At 38.5% G+C, this 17,685-nt stretch overlaps 1 protein-coding gene across 1 annotated transcript; it reads right to left on the bottom strand.

Annotated features, from left to right (window-relative positions):
• Positions 1-15,279: 15,279 nt before the first annotated feature.
• Positions 15,280-15,838, bottom strand: LOC145121033 (dirigent protein 5-like). The gene has a single exon (XM_079056815.1). It carries the CDS (start codon positions 15,832-15,834, stop codon positions 15,280-15,282), a length of 555 nt encoding a protein of 184 aa, XP_078912941.1. The 5' UTR covers positions 15,835-15,838.
• Between the last annotated feature and the right edge of the window lie 1,847 nt (positions 15,839-17,685).

Raw genomic sequence — 17,685 nt, 5'->3', positions numbered from 1 at the left:
AGGGGTGAGATACAGAAGCTGGAAGAAGAATTTTGGGGTCTCAAAATGACAGGCTCTGACATCCTGTCGTACACCTCAAGGTTCAGCGATCTAGCCATGCTGTGTCCCGGGATGGTTCCTACTGAAAGCAAGAATGTGGAAAGGTACATATGGGGATTATCTCCCCAACTTCAAGGAAACGTATTGGCCTCAAAGCCAATTACCTTTGACAGTGCCAAGGAACTGGCACAGCAACTCGTCGACCATAAGGCCATCCATAAAACTGTGACGACCACCTCCGAGCAAGCAAAAGGGGGACACAACAAAAGGAAGTTCTGGGATAAGAAGAAGGGCCACCCTGCTCAAGACCCTGCCAAGAAACAACAACTGGTTGCTGTGCACGCTGCCACAACCACTACCAACCCAACTCCGATAAGGCAATACGTCGGGAACCTACCCAAGTGCAACAAGTGCAGCTATCACCACAACGGTGCATGTCGTGAAATGCATTGCACCAACTGTAACAAAAAGGGGCACACCGCCCAGTTTTGTAGAACTCCGGCCCAACCGAACGCACAAGTTGCCAACGCCGGAGCCAGTCGAACCTGCTATGGATGTGAAGAAGCAGGACACTTCAAGCGTAACTGCCCAAAGGCAAGAAACCCCAACCCCAGCAAAGTGGGCAGAGTTCTGGCGATAGGTCATGAGGAAGCCGTCACAGATCCAACCGTGGTTACCGGTACGTTCCTCCTCAACAATACATACACATGCATTCTTTTCGATAGTGGCGCGGAGAAAAGCTTTGTGAACCACCAATTTAAACGCTTGCTTAATCAAACACCACAAACACTAAAAGACACATTCACCGTAGAAATGGCTAACGGAAAAACAGAGAACACTAACGACATTTACACCGGGTGTACCCTCACCTTAAATAATCACTCTTTCCAAATCGACCTTATGCCGGTCACCATAAAAAGTTTTGATGTCATCATTGGCATGGATTTGTTATGCCCTCACCATGTTGAAATCCTATGTCACGAAAAGGCCGTTCGCCTTAATCTGCCGAGTGGCGAAACTCTCGTTGTCTATGGCGACAAACCTAGTTCAAACTTTGAGATCATATCTTGTGTCAAGGCTCAAAAGTATCTCCGCAAGGAGTACCACGCCTTCCTAGCCCACGTCGTAGACAAGGAACAAGGAGTGAAAGATATTAAGGACATTCCGGAGGTCTGTAATTTCCCCGATGTATTCCTGGAAGACCTTCCAGGAGTGCCCCCTGCTCGACAAGTCGAATTCTGAATCGACTTAATTCCTGGAGCTACCCCCGTAGCCAAGTCGCCATATCGCCTAGCCCCGGCCGAAATACAGGAACTGTCCAGTCAACTGAACAAACTGCTGAGCAAGGGCTTCATTAGACCAAGCTTCTCGCCTTGGGGAGCACCGGTTTTGTTCGTCAAGAAGAAGGACGGATCGTTCCGCATGTGCATTGACTACCGCGAATTAAACAAACTCACCATTAAAAACCAATACCCTTTGCCTCGAATCGATGACCTCTTCGACCAGCTACAAGGAGCAAGTTTCTTCTCAAAGATTGACCTTAGATCTGGGTACCATCAACTACGAGTTCAAGAGGAGGATATTCCCAAGACAGCTTTCAGAACGCGCTATGGTCACTACGAGTTTGTAGTGATGCCTTTCGGCTTAACTAATGTACCCGCAACGTTTATGGACCTGATGAATCGGGTGTGTCGACCTTACTTAGACAAGTTCGTGATTGTTTTCATCGATGATATACTAGTCTATTTCCGAAGTAAGGAATAACACAGCCAGCATTTACGTCGAGTCCTGGAGACGCTGAGGGCGGAGAAATTATACGCAAAGTTCTCAAAGTGTGAATTCTGGATTCGAGAGGTGATTTTCCTCGTACATGTAGTCAGCAAGGAAGGAATCCATGTGGACCCTTTAAAGATCAAGGCGATTGAAAGCTGGGCAGCACCGAGAACACCCACGGAGATGCGACAATTTTTAGGACTCACCGGTTACTATCGAAGGTTCATTAAAAACTTCTCCAAAATTGCAAAACCGCTCACCACCATGACTCAAAAAGGAGTGACTTTCGTCTGGGGGGATAAGCAAGAGGCTGCGTTCCAAACACTGAAACGAACTCTGTGCAGTGCTCCGATCTTGTCCTTACCAGATGGAACCGAAGACTTTGTGGTTTGTTGCGATGCGTCAAACCAAGGTCTAGGATGTGTGTTAATGCAACGAGGAAAGGTCATTGCCTACGCCTCAAGACAACTGAAGACACACGAGGTAAACTACACGCCGCACGATCTCGAATTAGGAGCAGTGGTTTTCGCCCTAAAAATCTGGAGACATTACCTTTACGGCACCAAGTGCACCATCTTCACCGACCACAAAATCCTTCAGCATATCCTCAATCAAAAAGAACTCAACATGAGACAAAGACGATGGGTGGAATTACTAAACGATTACAAATGTGAGATTCGTTATCACCCCGGAAAAGCCAACATGGTTGCAGACGCCTTGAGCAGAAAAGAATACTCGGGCCGTCGAGTAAAGGCGTTAACCATGACCATCCATTCCCACCTGTCAGAACAAATCAAATAGGCTCAGGAAGAAGCCTTGAAGCCAGAAAACGTGACAGGTGAAGCGTTGAGAGGCATGGACAAAAATCTTGAAGTCAGGGATGACGGCGTTCGTTGTTTCATGAACCGGATCTAGACACCAAAATTTGGTGGATTCAGGGACATTTTCATGAACGAAGCTCATAAAACTCGCTACTCTGTGCATCCCGGCTCAGACAAGATGTACTTAGACCTCAAGAAGCTGTATTGTTAGCCGAACATGAAAGCCGAAATAGCTACCTTTGTGGGCAAGTGCCTGACTTGCGCCAAGGTTAAGGTAGAGTATCAAAAGCCCTCGGGACTACTTCAACAACCAGAGATACTCGAGTGGAAGTGGGAGCGGATTACGATGGATTTCATTACCAAGTTACCCAAGACAACGGGTGGACTTGACACCATTTGGGTAATCGTCGACAGATTAACCAAATCCGCACACTTCCTACCAATAAAAGAGACAGACAAAATGGAGAAACTGACAAGGCTCTACATTAAAGAAGTCGTGCGACTTCACGGAGTACCGATATCCATCATCTCCGATAGAGATAGTCGGTTCACGTCACGATTCTGGCAGTCACTGCAGAAATCTATGGGAACTAGGCTGGACATGAGTACAGCCTACCACCCACATACTGACGGGCAGAGTGAAAGAACTATTCAGACGTTAAGAGGACATGCTATGTGTGATAGACTTTGGTAAGACTTCGGATGTCCATTTACCTCTTATCGAATTCTCATACAATAATAGTTATCACACTAGCATCAAAGTTGCTCCGTTCGAAGCCCTCTATGGCCGTAAGTGCAGATCACCCCTGTGATGGGCTGAGGTGGGCGATACACAACTAGCAAGAGGGCAAGTCCCTAACAGCGCACTCACTGGCCCATAGATCATAAGGGAAACAACCGAAAAGATCGTCCAAATTCGAGAACGAATGAAGGATTCGCAAGACCGACAAAAGAGCTACGCGGACAAGAGACGAAAACCTTTGGAGTTCCAAGTTGGGGATCTAGTACTTCTAAAAGTATCACCTTGGAAGGGATTAATACGTTTCGAAAAACATGGGAAACTAAATCCAAGGTATATTGGACCATTCGAAATCCTCGCCAGGATTGGCCCGGTGGCATACAAGCTACGATTACCACAGGAACTCAATCACGTTCATCCTACCTTTCATGTGTCAAACCTGAAGAAATGTTTGTCTGATGAGACCCTTGTCATTCCCTTGGAAGAAATTGAGATCAATGAGAACCTCCACTTCGTAGAGGAACCTGTTCAAATCATGGACCGGGAAGTCAAATCGACGAAAGAAAGCCGCATTCTCATCGTAAAGGTCCAGTGGAACGCCAAGTGAGGACCTGAATTTACTTGGGAATGTGCGGACCAAATGAAACAAAAGTACCCACATCTATTCCCCAACCCTTGAAATCCCACTCAAAATGCAAATTTCGGGACGGAATTCCTTCTAACGGGGGGATAATGTGACAACCGTCAAATTCAAGTCAAAGTCAAAGTCAACAAGTCAAACCGGTCAAACTTAATTACTACTTGTATGTTAAAAGTTATTCTATGTATAAAAATGTGCATTTGTATGTCAAGAATTCAAGTGTCTCAAAGATTTTATGTGTTTAGCAATGTAAAAACCCTAAAAAAGGAGTTAAACGCATCAAAACACGACTATGGACCCTTTTGGGGACTTAAAACAATCATAAACGAAGCATAACGGGATTCACGAACCTTGCATTACAAGATTATACGATAATAATGGCTAATGTTAAATCTCTCCCAAATCTCTCCAAGTATGTGAAATCTCTCCAAGTATGTGAAATCTCTCCCAAAATCTCTCTCAAACTTTTTATAGTCATTCGGGTCATCCCGCCCTTAAGTTGGCCAAAAACCGCTTGAAACAGAGAGTTATATCGAAAAACGGCTAATTAGGGCCGAAACCCTTCTTAGGAACCGAACCTCTTAAGAACCGAACCTCTTAGGAGCCGAACCCTCCTATTAGAGCCGAAGCCTCGCAGAATCGAACTTGTCAGAAGCGAACCTGTCAGAACCGAACATCTGAAACGAAGCCTAAGAGCCGAACTAGCATGCAAGACTGAAACTCCCTACAACCGAAATAGGCCGAACCCTCGGTCCATTTCGGTTCCATAGCAATTTCGGACCGAGCCTCCACCTTTGGTTCCTCCTCTCGCACCTTCGGTCCCTTCTCCCTTCTCTCGGTTCTCACCTTCTAAGAGCCAAACCTCGCAGGTTCGGTCCATAATGCCCGATTTTCGACTACTTTCGCTTCCTAAGCCCGTTTTTTGACGGGATTTTTTCACCAAATTCATATTTTTACCATTTTAAAACCCCAAAACTCATATTTTATTTATTTCTCAAGGATTTATTAATTAAAATCATTATTTTATATTAAGTGGAGTATTCTACCCCACAAGTGGATCAAGTGTGGCCACTTGCATCCAAGTGTCATCTCCTCATTAGTCCAACCCTATCCACATCACACAAACCAAGGCACACATCCCTTCAACCTTGCCACTTGCTCCAACAACATCTATATAAAGAAATCCCTGGATGATTTCTTTGTTCACTTTGATCAAATCCTTCACTTACACACTTCTTAAACCACCTCAAGAAAGCTTCTTTTCTCTCTACTTCCCACCACTTTGTGCTAGTGTTCTTGAGCTACTACTTCACTTTTTGGTAAGTATTTCATCGAAACTCAGGTGTCATTCCATGTTTTCCTAACATCCTTGAATCATCTACACACATTTAACACCAAAAGTCGTTCTTAGGATCATCCAAGCTTTCACGTGTTCATCAAGTGTTCTTGACTTGATACTCTTCGTCTTCGACCTTCCATTCTTCAATAAATCACTCAAGGTGAGTTCATACCCCTACATTTTCCCATTTTCTTTAGTTTTCAGGGGGGGGGGATACAAGTTAAAACACCAAAACATATTTGAAACTTAACTTGACAGCTTACAACAGAAAAGTTGTGACATGTTCACGAACTGTTTTACCCAACTTAAACTTAATATTTTTCAAAAATGTTTAATATGCATATAGCTCAGGTTCATACCTTTAAAATGACTACTTGCATATCTCCATACGATTTTTCTACAATTTATGGTGATTTTTACAAAACTGCCTATCACTGCAGCATCAAAGTCGGACCAGGTTGTGAAGATGAACATTTTCACCCTGGTTTAAGACCACCAAAAATTATAGGAAAAATTTATGGATATAGTAGACTCTTTTTACAAATACTCAGAGTTTACGGATTCAGTTTTCAACTTACGATGATTTTTCTATAAATATTCTAAAATAGTGACAGTTAAGGTTAAAACTATCAAATACATGTTTAAGAGTTATTCACACCTTGTAACATGCTGAGCAAGGTGTGTACGATTTACACTTAGTATTTTAAATGTCATTTTATGGAAATACAAAGACATGCATAACAAGGATTCATTCAAACATACAACACTTTTGATAAACTATAATAGGTATAGTTTGAGCACCTCGTTTGACAAAGAAAACAATAACTCAATGGACTTACAAAACAAGTATTTCATTACACACTACGTGAACTTGTTAATAAATAAATTTGTGAGACATTCTCCTTCGGGGTACTCTTAAGTACCACAGTAAAGTCCTGTAGTTATAATCAGAATCTCCTGGAGGGAGAGCGTGATAGTTGTGTATAGATCTATATTGGGTCTGATAAACCCGCACCTAAGCTGCTTGCCACAGCTAGACCGCCAGGTCTTGGGTGACAAGTGTCATAACATTCCGACGCCTGAAGAACGTCGAGTACGAGGTCTTTGAGTTTAGTATGGTTATAACATCTCACATGGGAAATTAACAAAACACACAGTTCATGGGGATTTAAGGAGTTTTATTTAAATATAAAACCACACACACACAAGTATGACGATTTACTTACATACACTAAATCTTGGTTCAGTTAAGACTATAACAACCCATTAGAAAATATTGGATTTTCTGGAAAAAAACTTGTAACAAACAAAAAGGAACATCATTCATTTTTCATTCATAAATTCGCTTATGAAATCACCAACTTTATGCTGATACTCTTTCAAAAACAACTTGTATTCTCAGGTAATCAGTAATACAGGTAATCACAAGAATTTTGAAGTCAAGACGCTAAGGCGTAGATTCTTTTGCTATATTTTGACATCATATGTAATTTATTTGGAAACATGTACTTTTTAAACAATGTAACCCTTTAAATTATATTTATGATGGTTGTGTTTACTTTCTTCACTATGGTTATGATACTGAGCATGACGTCCTCCGCCCCCGAATGTTTCCACCATTCTGGTTTGGGGGTGTGACACCATGGAGGTTTAAACCCATGGATCCTAAGGAATATGGAAGGTCATGGCCATTAAGGCTTACATGGTGTAACCCTAATCTTGCCACTCTATATAAGAAGCCTCATGGCTACCAAAATGGCACTTAAGTGGAATACTAGAGGGCTAGCCGATTTTGGTGCAAGAAGATACTCTCTCAAAAGTCTCCTTTGTCCAAAGGTGTGTTGTGATTCCATTTGAGGTGCAACACTTGGGGCACTAAGTTCTTAAAGGTCCAAGGCTTCCAACTACAACAAAAGGTATGTCATCTAACTAGTATTTGTAGTAAAGATACTTTATTGTATGCTAGTTAGGATGATGCTTTGGAAAAATAAAAGTTTGCATGTATATTAGAGAAAACATAGATCCAAAGCATCTAAGGTTGTATGTACACCATAGGAGTGTTAAAATGCTCTAAACCCTTCATCTATTACCTTGCAAACAAAATTATAAATTTATAAATAAACATAAATTATAAAATAAATAAATATTTAAATAATAAACTAACCATACGTCGTCTATTAGTAAAAACTAGTTACAGTGAGTCTTTTCTAATGACCTAAGTTTTGACCATGCAACAGCCCGAGTGTCACAACTAGGAATTCTAATGCTTTGTAAACATTAAACAAGGATAACATTGTAACTAAAACTTGAAAGCATGTATGATGCTTAATCAATGACAACAAAATTCCATCAAACACTCTATACAAAAAAAAGGGGAAAAAGATGTAATTAGGGAGGGTTGACCTTGGAGGTGCCACCCCCTTATTACACCCCATATCTCAATGCAAAACTCAACATGTATCCATGTTAGTCACTTCATCACCTCTCTCTTCCCCTCTCTTTTTCTTCTTCGGCCGAGAGCACAAGGAAAACTCACACACACAACTTCAAACTTCTTCCAAACTCTCTCAAGCATTCTCCTCCTTCTCACTCCAAAATCTCGAAATTTTGCTTGTGCATCAAGAGGATTTTCAAGAGAATATCATCACTTCTTGGTAAGTTATACATATCCAAGGATTATATAACTCTTTTCTCATGATTAGATCCCTTCTCTTAAACATTTGTGATAATCATACTCCTAGAATCACCTCAAGTTAGAGATCCACATCAAGGTGTTGCTAGGACCAAAACTCTTCCATTTCTTTCTTCAAAACCGATAACAACAAGCAAAGGTGAGTTCATACCCTTCTATTTTCGGTTTTCATATGATTTATGGGGGAGAATACAAGTAAAATGTGAAGATCTATGTGTATTTGTATGTTATGTGTGATTTCTTGTGTTTTTGTGGTAAATATGTGCTAAAAATGAAAGATATTTCGAGATCTATAGTTCAAGAAGGAAAAATATGTGATCTAGGTCATATTTCACTAAACATGTCAAGATAAACTACTATACAAGCTTTAAAATAACACACTACAACATAAAACTCATTATTGGACTATTTTTGTCAAATAAACAAAAGTTTGGGAAAAAGTTGTCATTTACGGTTTTTACAAGGCTCAAAATGTCAAAACAGTTAAAATGGAAGTTTTTATGAACATTATGCTTTTCAAAGGACTAAAAATGCAAATTGTAGCCTATTGGGCTAAAATTTTGGGCTTTTCGACCCATAGGCCCAAAGTTGCGAAAAATATGGTTTTAAGGGGGCTGAAATGGTAAATTTCTCAAAACAGTGGGTAGAAAAGTAAATAAATCTATTTATGGGGTTAAAATGACCTTATTTGCCAAAAGGATTGAAAATGCAAAGATTTTGGATTTTGGGTAAAAAGTGTAAAAATTGCGAAAAGTGTGGATTAAAATGCAAATCTTTTAACTAAAGGGTTGAAACTTTCCAAAAATTTACTTTTGGGCTTAAAACATTATTTAAATAAGTGTTTGGGTCAAAAATGTCAAGAAAAATAGTTCAATGTAACGCCCGTAGATCAGGGCTAGTCAATTTAGAGACGATAAGCATCAAAAATGACTTTTTGATGGAAGATTATTTAGAAGGATTAATCTTAACTAAGTTATAGTATATGTTACAAGGATTTTGTACATATAAAGAACGCCGAAATCCGAGTTATAACAAAGAAGTTATGACATGTCGAAGTTTAGCGACAGAACCGGCACGACACAGAGCGACGTAAATAGTGAATTTACGTTAGAGCAATATTTGGCCCTAGCGATCTAAATTAAAGTCGTAGAATACGTTAAACCGAGAGCGTGCATAAAAAGAACGTCTAAATCTGACTTCGTATGAGGAAGTTATGATTTTTCGAAGTTTCAGCATTAGCAGTATGCAGCCCGAAGTTCGAATATGAGATCGAGTGATTTCTAGCCGAAAAGATCTAAACAAGAATCGAAGATCTCATCGATAGTAGTCCAACGGTAAAAAGACAGACGAAAACGGACGTCAGACGAAGAAGTTATGGATTTCTAACGGAGTTTTCCTGTCCCGGCCTACTAAAAATAAAATAATAAAAATATAATAAAAATAAAGTCAAAATTAGCCGATGAAGTCCAAACGAGAGTTGTAGAGCATAATCTCACCTACGCGTGGATATAAAGAACGTCGAAAACGGAGTTCGTATGCGAAAGTTATGAATTTCTGAAGTTCGGGGCGCGAAACCCCAAAACTGTGAGAGTTCACGACGTGAATACAGTGTTCACGACGTGAACTCAGTATTTATGACTTGTGGAGCCTGACAGACGCAAGTTACGATGACGCACCTGATGACTATTGAACTCATGACGTGAATATTTGAGATTCACGACGTGAATCCAGAAAAATGGCCCTATAAATAGAATTCAAGGGGCAGCCGAGTTTGGTTGCTCAATCTCTTCTCTCCCACTCCCGATACTCTCTCTAAGCCCTATTTTAACCCCTCGAAGCCCCGATATCATCCCGAGACACGAAGCAAGTCCCGAAGCCCAAAGCCCGAAGATCCCGAGAAGAAAAGAGTTTCCAAGCCAAAGCTCTGCCTGCGAGAAGCCCGGTGTGTGAAGATCTTCCAGTTTCACCGAAGAAGTACTACTCTTAGAGCCGTAGTGCTGTCCGATCATCTTCTGATCAAGTGAGTGTATAGTCCCTTTCATAAACACGATTTTAATACAAGTATTGTTTGAATGTATTAAGTATATGTTTGGTGTGAGTGTGTAGTTACTTTCTTCTACCGCATAGATATGAAGTATTTACTATGAAATACATGCTATGTGTTTATACGTTGTTTGCTTACTTGAGATGGTTGTTGAATGAATGTTTTATACAGGTTTGTAAATGATTTAAACTATATATGTAATTTATATCTACAAATATGTTGGGTAGAACATGGGTAGATGAAATAGTTGGTGTGTGAGGAAAGATGAGTTTGAGGATGAGACTTAGTGCCTAAACCCTGGTGACTATGCAGACTTAGTGCCTAAACCCTGGTGACTATGAAGACTTAGTGCCTAAACCTTGGTGACTATGGAGTTAGCGCCTGTTAAAGTGAACCTTGGTGACTACGGAGTTAGCGCATGTTAAAGTGAACCTTGGTGACTATGGAGTTAGCGCCTGTTAAAGTGAACCTTGGTGACTATGGAGTTAGCGCCTGTTAAGTGAACCTTGGTGACTATGGAGTTAGCACCTGATAGCTATGGATTTAGTACCTAATAGATAAACTTTGGCAGCAATGGACTTCGTGCCAATTCCTTAGGTCAATCCTTAGGAACGAATGAATAAAGGATAGTTGATTCTTAGGGTAAAACCTTAAGAAATAAAGAAGATGATGGGGATGAGTAATTGGGTTGATTGTTTGATGATTAAATATAATAATTATATTATTGTGGGTTGAAAACCCTATATGCTCACCAGGCTCCCAAGCCTGACCCACTCAGTTTTCTTTGCATTACAGGTAATGGCACAAGAGTATAAGTTGGTGGACTTGACGAGAGATTTTGGATTATAGATCAATAGTTATAAATAACTGTTGTAAGGTCTATTTTATACTGTTTATGCTTTTGGTCTGTATCGGAACATGACATCCCGAGATTTTATTATTTAATGAAAATACATTTCTTTAAAGAAATGTTTTGATAAATTCTTATCACATTTTGTTTTGGGAACAAATTCCGCAACTGTTTTCTGTAAACGATTACTCTGATTTTAAAACAAAGCATAAACAAATCGGTCTTTTCTGGCCGTGAAAATGGGGATGTCACATTCAAGGACCTAATATGTCATTTTTTTATAAAAATGACTAAAATTGCCAACTTTACCAAAAAAAAGGGGTTGAATAGGTCAAACTAATATTTTGGTCAATTATGTTAATAATAAAATAATTGGGTCAAAATATACAAAACTTTATAACTTATGGGTTTTAAATAGAAAAATAACTATTTTTATAAATCTATGAATCGTTATAAAACAAATTCGTGATTTTTACGACATATCGATTAAACAACTCGCAACACTAATACTATACAAAACAAGTAAACATTCTAATGGTTGGGCTTGAGAGATTCTAATCATGCTTATTGGGCATTCATGACTCATTAACATGACTTTTGGGCCCAACCTAAATAACACATGTTATTGGGCCTCTTGTGACCCAATTACATGCTTAAGGGACCCTCAATGGTTTTTACATGCTATTAGGCCCCAGTGGCCCATTAGCATTACTAGTAAGGTCCAAATAAACCTTATGCGATATGGGCCAATGCGCCTTTCGTATACTCGACAACCTTAAATAACATACGAAATTAGTAGGACCTAGTAGTCCTCTTCTCCTCGTCTGTTAGGCTTACCTTCTCTTCAAGTAAATTAAAATCAGATCATTAATCAAGGTTAATCAAATTCATGTGGATTAAGTGAGTAATAACGGGTGACACCAATAAGTGCCGGTCGTAGTCTGTAGTTGTAATCAAAGTCTCATGGAGGGAGAGCGAGAGTTTGTGTATAGATCTATACGGGGGTGACGCCCCCACACCTAAGCTGTTCGCTACAGTTAGACTCGGCCAGTCTAGGGTGACAAAATCTTAAGATCAATTTCGGTGTTCATTAGAATGCCAAGACAGACGAACTAGTCATTATCATGCATGGTTATAACGACTCACATAGAAATCCGATATCATTTAAGTAATCAGGGGAAATCATGTTCATTCGCTGTGACGATACAATAATACAAAACAATCATAACTTTTTATCGGAAAACGTCGGGTTTTCCGGGGAAACAAATCTTATTCACTTGTATTTCAAAAACTATAATGCAAAACTACTCATTTATGCACGTTTTGAAATTAGTCACGCATATACTTACAGGATCATCACAACATTTTCATGAAAAGTCTTATTACAGAAAATATTGGATTTTCTGGGTTTTACAAACGACATAAACTATTTTACATCAAACATACTTATGAACTCACCAACATTATATATGTTGACCGTTTTCAAAATAACTTGTATTCTCAGGTAATCGTTAGAACAAGGAAGCATCCAGTGTGTTGAAAGTTTCTTTTGTAGTTGCTAATCACCAAACACTTTATATTTTGGGATCATGTAATGTAAACCATGTACTTGATGTAAACAATGCCAGTTATACTATGTAATGTTTGGTGATAAATGTGTTGTGTTTCATGTATATTCATTGTGATGATATTTCAATTTAACTCACGCGAGCCCTCGGACGTTTCCGCCGTCTGGTTCGGGGGTGTGACACCGAGTGATTACATTCTGTTGTCGGGTACCAAATAAACTGCTCACCGAAAAAGTCTCAAGAATCCATATCTGAATGTTAGCAAACAAAACAATAAAAAGTAGTTAGAATTTTAGCAAAAAAAAATAAATAATAAATTTTTCATTATATACTTACCTTAAAAGCGTATAAAAAACCCTATAGGGTGTAGGTCAATTTTTGAGGTTCATTCTCTTTTGGTTCTACTGGATGTATAAGCTTCTCGACCTTATTGAATATAGTATGTAGTTGTTTGTACAATTGATCTTAAATTATCCTCCCCCATAGATATTTGCCATATAAAAAATTAGTTAACAATTTAACTTCTAAAAAATATTAGTAACAATAGGTAGTTTAATTAATCAGTAATTATAAAATAGATGACATTATACTTGTTGAATTCATCAAGTTTGGATAGCAAAGCGAAATACTCTTCTGTAACAAGCTATTTCGCCAATCACCCATTGAAATCATTCTCTAACAGGTATAGAAGACATACACGAACTGCATCCTCGTTCGATAACTCATTAAGTGAATTTTTAAATACCTTCGTAACATGGTCTAATTTGACCGAGACATTAGTCGAGACCATAGGAATGACACGGGAACGGAAGGCGGTGACGGATGCAGAAGCAGGAAAATAGTTACCAAACTGGAAGTCGGTCATGAGACGAAATTCTTTCTTCCCGAAAGACAGCTCGTAACCCCCAATCCCAAAAATCATTTCCTCTACTTGGCTTCGGGGGTCGGTGACAACTTCGTGGGAAAAGACGGAATGTAGAAGCAAATGATCCTCATCTACATTAGGAATGCCTAACCACCTCCCGAAACCTGTATTCCGGAACATAGTCTCGCATTCGGGTTTGTTTCTGAATGTCGCAAGGATTTCCCCGCCGATTTTGGGTTTACACGAGAGTGTAATTGATGCATCAACAATCATGTCGTGCTGAAAAAATAAAAAAAGGTTTTAGCACTTCATTCTAAAATGGAAATGGCCAATATTTCAGACCTGTTCTTGATGTTCCGGACGCGTTCATCTTGTTACGGAATGGTTCTTCGCGTTCCGGAGCCTTCCGGAATGACATTTTAAGATTCGGAACACGACATTTTGATGTAAATCAACAATAACTACACATCTAAACTACTTTTCAGTTGGTCCTACAACAAGGACATCTTTAATTTAAACTTCGGAACGTTCTTAGTTCATTCCGAAGGTGGTCTACAAGAACCGGAATAGTAAGTAACAGTAGAAAATGAAGAACATACCCGTAAAATAACGGGGTCATAGTGCTTGTCTTCCATGTCGGAGATGGGCGTCGATGTGTGTCGGAGATGGGAGTTGCGTGTCGGAATCGAGTCGGAATGTCATAATCTAGTCGAAACATCGGAATCAAGTCGGAACGTCGGAATTAGAATGCTCCTTTCTGGAAGGAAGTTGTCGCCTCAAATTATATTCCGGATTTTGAAATTCAAAATCCTGATCCGAAACATATACGCTACCTCCAGAATAAGCATTCCGGAATATATGGTTATTTGCCAAAAAAAAAAGTTATATTAAAAAAAAATCCAATAAAAAAACCCCAAAAAAGGGGATAGATTACTCATTTCAAAATCTTAAATCTAAAATTTTACACCATCTAAGCCCCGGTTTCATAACCTCAAACGGTGGGGTATTGAGACTATCAAAAACTAGTAGCATGCCATTTTCAAAAGGGCATAATTTTATCATTTTAGCTCCATACCGCTTGATTGTTTGATTTACATTTCTTTTTTTCATTCCTGCTGCATATTGGAACTTTTATATCGCAATTATTGTTTATATAAATATGATTTCCATAACCATGAACATGAGTACTTATAAATTTATGAAACTTCTATGTTTCACTAACTTCTCTCTATACATGTACTTCTTGATTTCCATTATATGCATCCTATACTCCTAATCTTTAATTAAAAGTACATATACGCTTTCCAACATATAATTCGATAAAACAATCATTGAAATTCACTTTAATATATGTTCCTATTTGTCTACGTTCAAAAATATCCAAATCCTCATAATTAGTTTATTAGGTTTAAACACATTCTAATTACTTATTTTAACATCCCAAATATTCAAAATTTAAGGATGTTACAATATTTCCTTTACAACACTAATATATGTGGCTGACGTAATCATCTAGAAACGGCATGACAATGACATATGAAACAATGGTCTACCTTCATAAGAGGTTTAGCATTAAGAAACTAGTGTCATTGAAGCATTTCTTGGGCATCGAGGTAACACGAACTTCTATTATGCTAGTTCTAAGTCAACGAAAGTATTCCCTTGACATTCTACAAGATAGCGGGATGGAAGGTTGTAGATCTAGTTGTTTCCCAACGAGCAAAACTTGTAATCAGACCAGTGTGATGAGAAAAACCTTATTTGTATTGATGAAAACTTCATTACGATATTTCAAAATATTATACAGTACATCACTTAGCATTTAGCAACACATGGTACCGACATGATCGGAAAAGAAACATTATGGTACTAAAAGTATTTCATGTTTTTAATGTGAAGCATAACTAGTCTAATAACACTCATACAACTTTATATCCATTTGAACCCGAAAATAAGCTGCACCTTCAAAAGCATCAGTCCGAAAAGTACATATCCCACGTGTCATAAAGAAATCACCTGTGCCACCAACAACTGAAAGATCCCGTGTCTCCTCATCCATCATATCTGCACCCATAATATTAATTGTACCTTTATGCTCACTAGAATTGAAAATCAACGTGTATGAAAACCAAGCATTATATGTAGTCTTCATATCATAGAAGTAAAACCCTTGTGCTCGAGCCAAAGGGGGAGATAATAGGTGATTATCTTTGGTCATGGGATCATCAAAGATCACAAGCTTTCCATGCTTAAAATTTCCGAGCTTTGTGTCATTTGTAGTTGCGGCTGATGTGGCATTAGAGGCATTAGTGCCATTGAAAAGGATGTCGTGGTAGTACAGCACAAATCTCTTGCATGGTTTCTTCTCATTTATATTTTTCGAGTTAGCTAAAGTGGAGTAAGAGAGCAATATCAAGAACGATAAGAGTATGAAAAGGCTGTATTTATCAACTATTCGTGCCATTTCTAAATTGGGCTTGTGTGCCACACTGAATTGATTTGTATTGTATTTATAGTGCAAAATGCAAGCCTGTTTTAAATAGGTTTTGAGAATATACCACATTTTTATTAATATAAAAATATAGAAATAAAACAAAGAAAAGTACAACAGTTAACATAATGTGTTTGGTTATCGTATTATAGGAATAAAAAATCCATGATTGTTTTAAATACCTATCATAGTTACACGAAAAATGACATCTTAATATTTTGTAATAAAAATTACAATTAAAAAAGATATTATTCCTTCGAAACTTTGCTTAAAAACAAATGGTAGATTTAAATAATTGTAATTATAATTATCATATCAAACGATAATATGAGTATAAGAAGATAAAACACCGCTTATAATTGTCGTGCATAACAAAGCCTACCGTTGGAATATGGATTTTCCACATTCCAAAACTCAGCAACCATATTCTGTTATTCACACAACCCAAAATTTCTAGCAATTATTTTATAATAATAATAATAATAATAATAATAATAATAAATTACTGAAATCGTCCATGTGGTTTGGCAAAAATTACGTGTTTGATCCCTAACATTTTTTTTGCACTCGGACCATCTCTATGGTTTTATTTTGTTGCGTCTTTGGTCCTTGTCAAAGGTAAAAAGACCAACGTACCCTTTCTGATGTTTTTTAATCGTTTTTATAATTAATTTTACTTTTCTAAAAATATTAAAGGGTGGGCCAAAAATATTAATTAGGGTGGCCCCACCCCACACCCTTTACCATCTCCTCCCCGATTCCCTCTTCATATCTCTGTTTCTTTCAATCGTAGGAGCCTACGTCATTTACCGTCGCCATGTCGGAAGAAGCCATCGGTCACCACCACCATACTCGTCGGCGATATCTGTAACGAGTAAGCCACCGTCAAACGAACCCTACATCTATCGTAATCCTCTCTTTCTTTCCATGTATCATTCAAACCCTATTTCAATTGATGGATTTGGTTTGGGGGTTGTAGTTCATCGGATCCAAGTTTGAGAATTGAAGTTCATCAGTATAGTCATCGGAGCATGGTTAAGAAAGTCATCTCTTCCCCTCACCCACCCTCTCTCACTTGTTGAAAAAGCTAAATCGTCATTCTCCTTCCCCAATCCACACCTCTCTCAATTCCACTTGATCCTCATCGTCGACCAGCCACCATCGCACATCCATTACTACACCTCCACCATCGTTGCTTCTGTTTCTTCCTGCGACGGTAATTCTAAATGAAATCGCACTCTGTAACTTTAGGAGTTTTGTTATTAGAGATTTTATAATAACCCTTTTGTAATATTAGAACATATTCAAGATTTTCCTTTGAATTTTAGAGAATCAATGGGTGTTTTAGGTTTGATTTGTTTCAAAACAAGTTCATGTTCTTTAGGACTTCAATTTATGTGGGTCTACCAAAAATTTGGTTAAATTTGTCTTGAGTATGAAGGAGAAATTAAACTCTAAATAATTAATTTTTCTGGTCATTGAAGAGATTAAGCATCAGAGAGTATTTTTTTTCTGGCATGATTTTTGGGTTTAAGCAGATTTAATTTATGGGTTTAAGCACATCGATTTCATGATTTATGGGCATGATTTATGGGTTTAGTTTTTAGACCAGTAGAGTTGGAGGTGGAGGTGTTTGTGGTCGATGGCAGTGGTGACGATGATGACGGTGTTTGATTTCGTAGGTGGTGGTGTTTGACGTTGAAAGTGGTGGTGGGGTTTGATGACGGATGTGGTGGTGTTGTTGGGAAGAAGGGGATGAATGTGGGTGGTGGGACCATTATGAATTAATTAATAGTTTTTAAATAGATTAATAATAAACGAACA

This window comes from Lactuca virosa, chromosome 6 (assembly GCF_052849685.1).
Source record: "Lactuca virosa cultivar CGN04683 chromosome 6, Lactuca_virosa_CGN04683_v6, whole genome shotgun sequence".
Lineage (NCBI taxonomy): Eukaryota > Viridiplantae > Streptophyta > Magnoliopsida > Asterales > Asteraceae > Lactuca > Lactuca virosa.
Note: the sequence above shows the minus strand (reverse complement) of the source record. Positions and strands in the feature narration are given on the sequence as shown.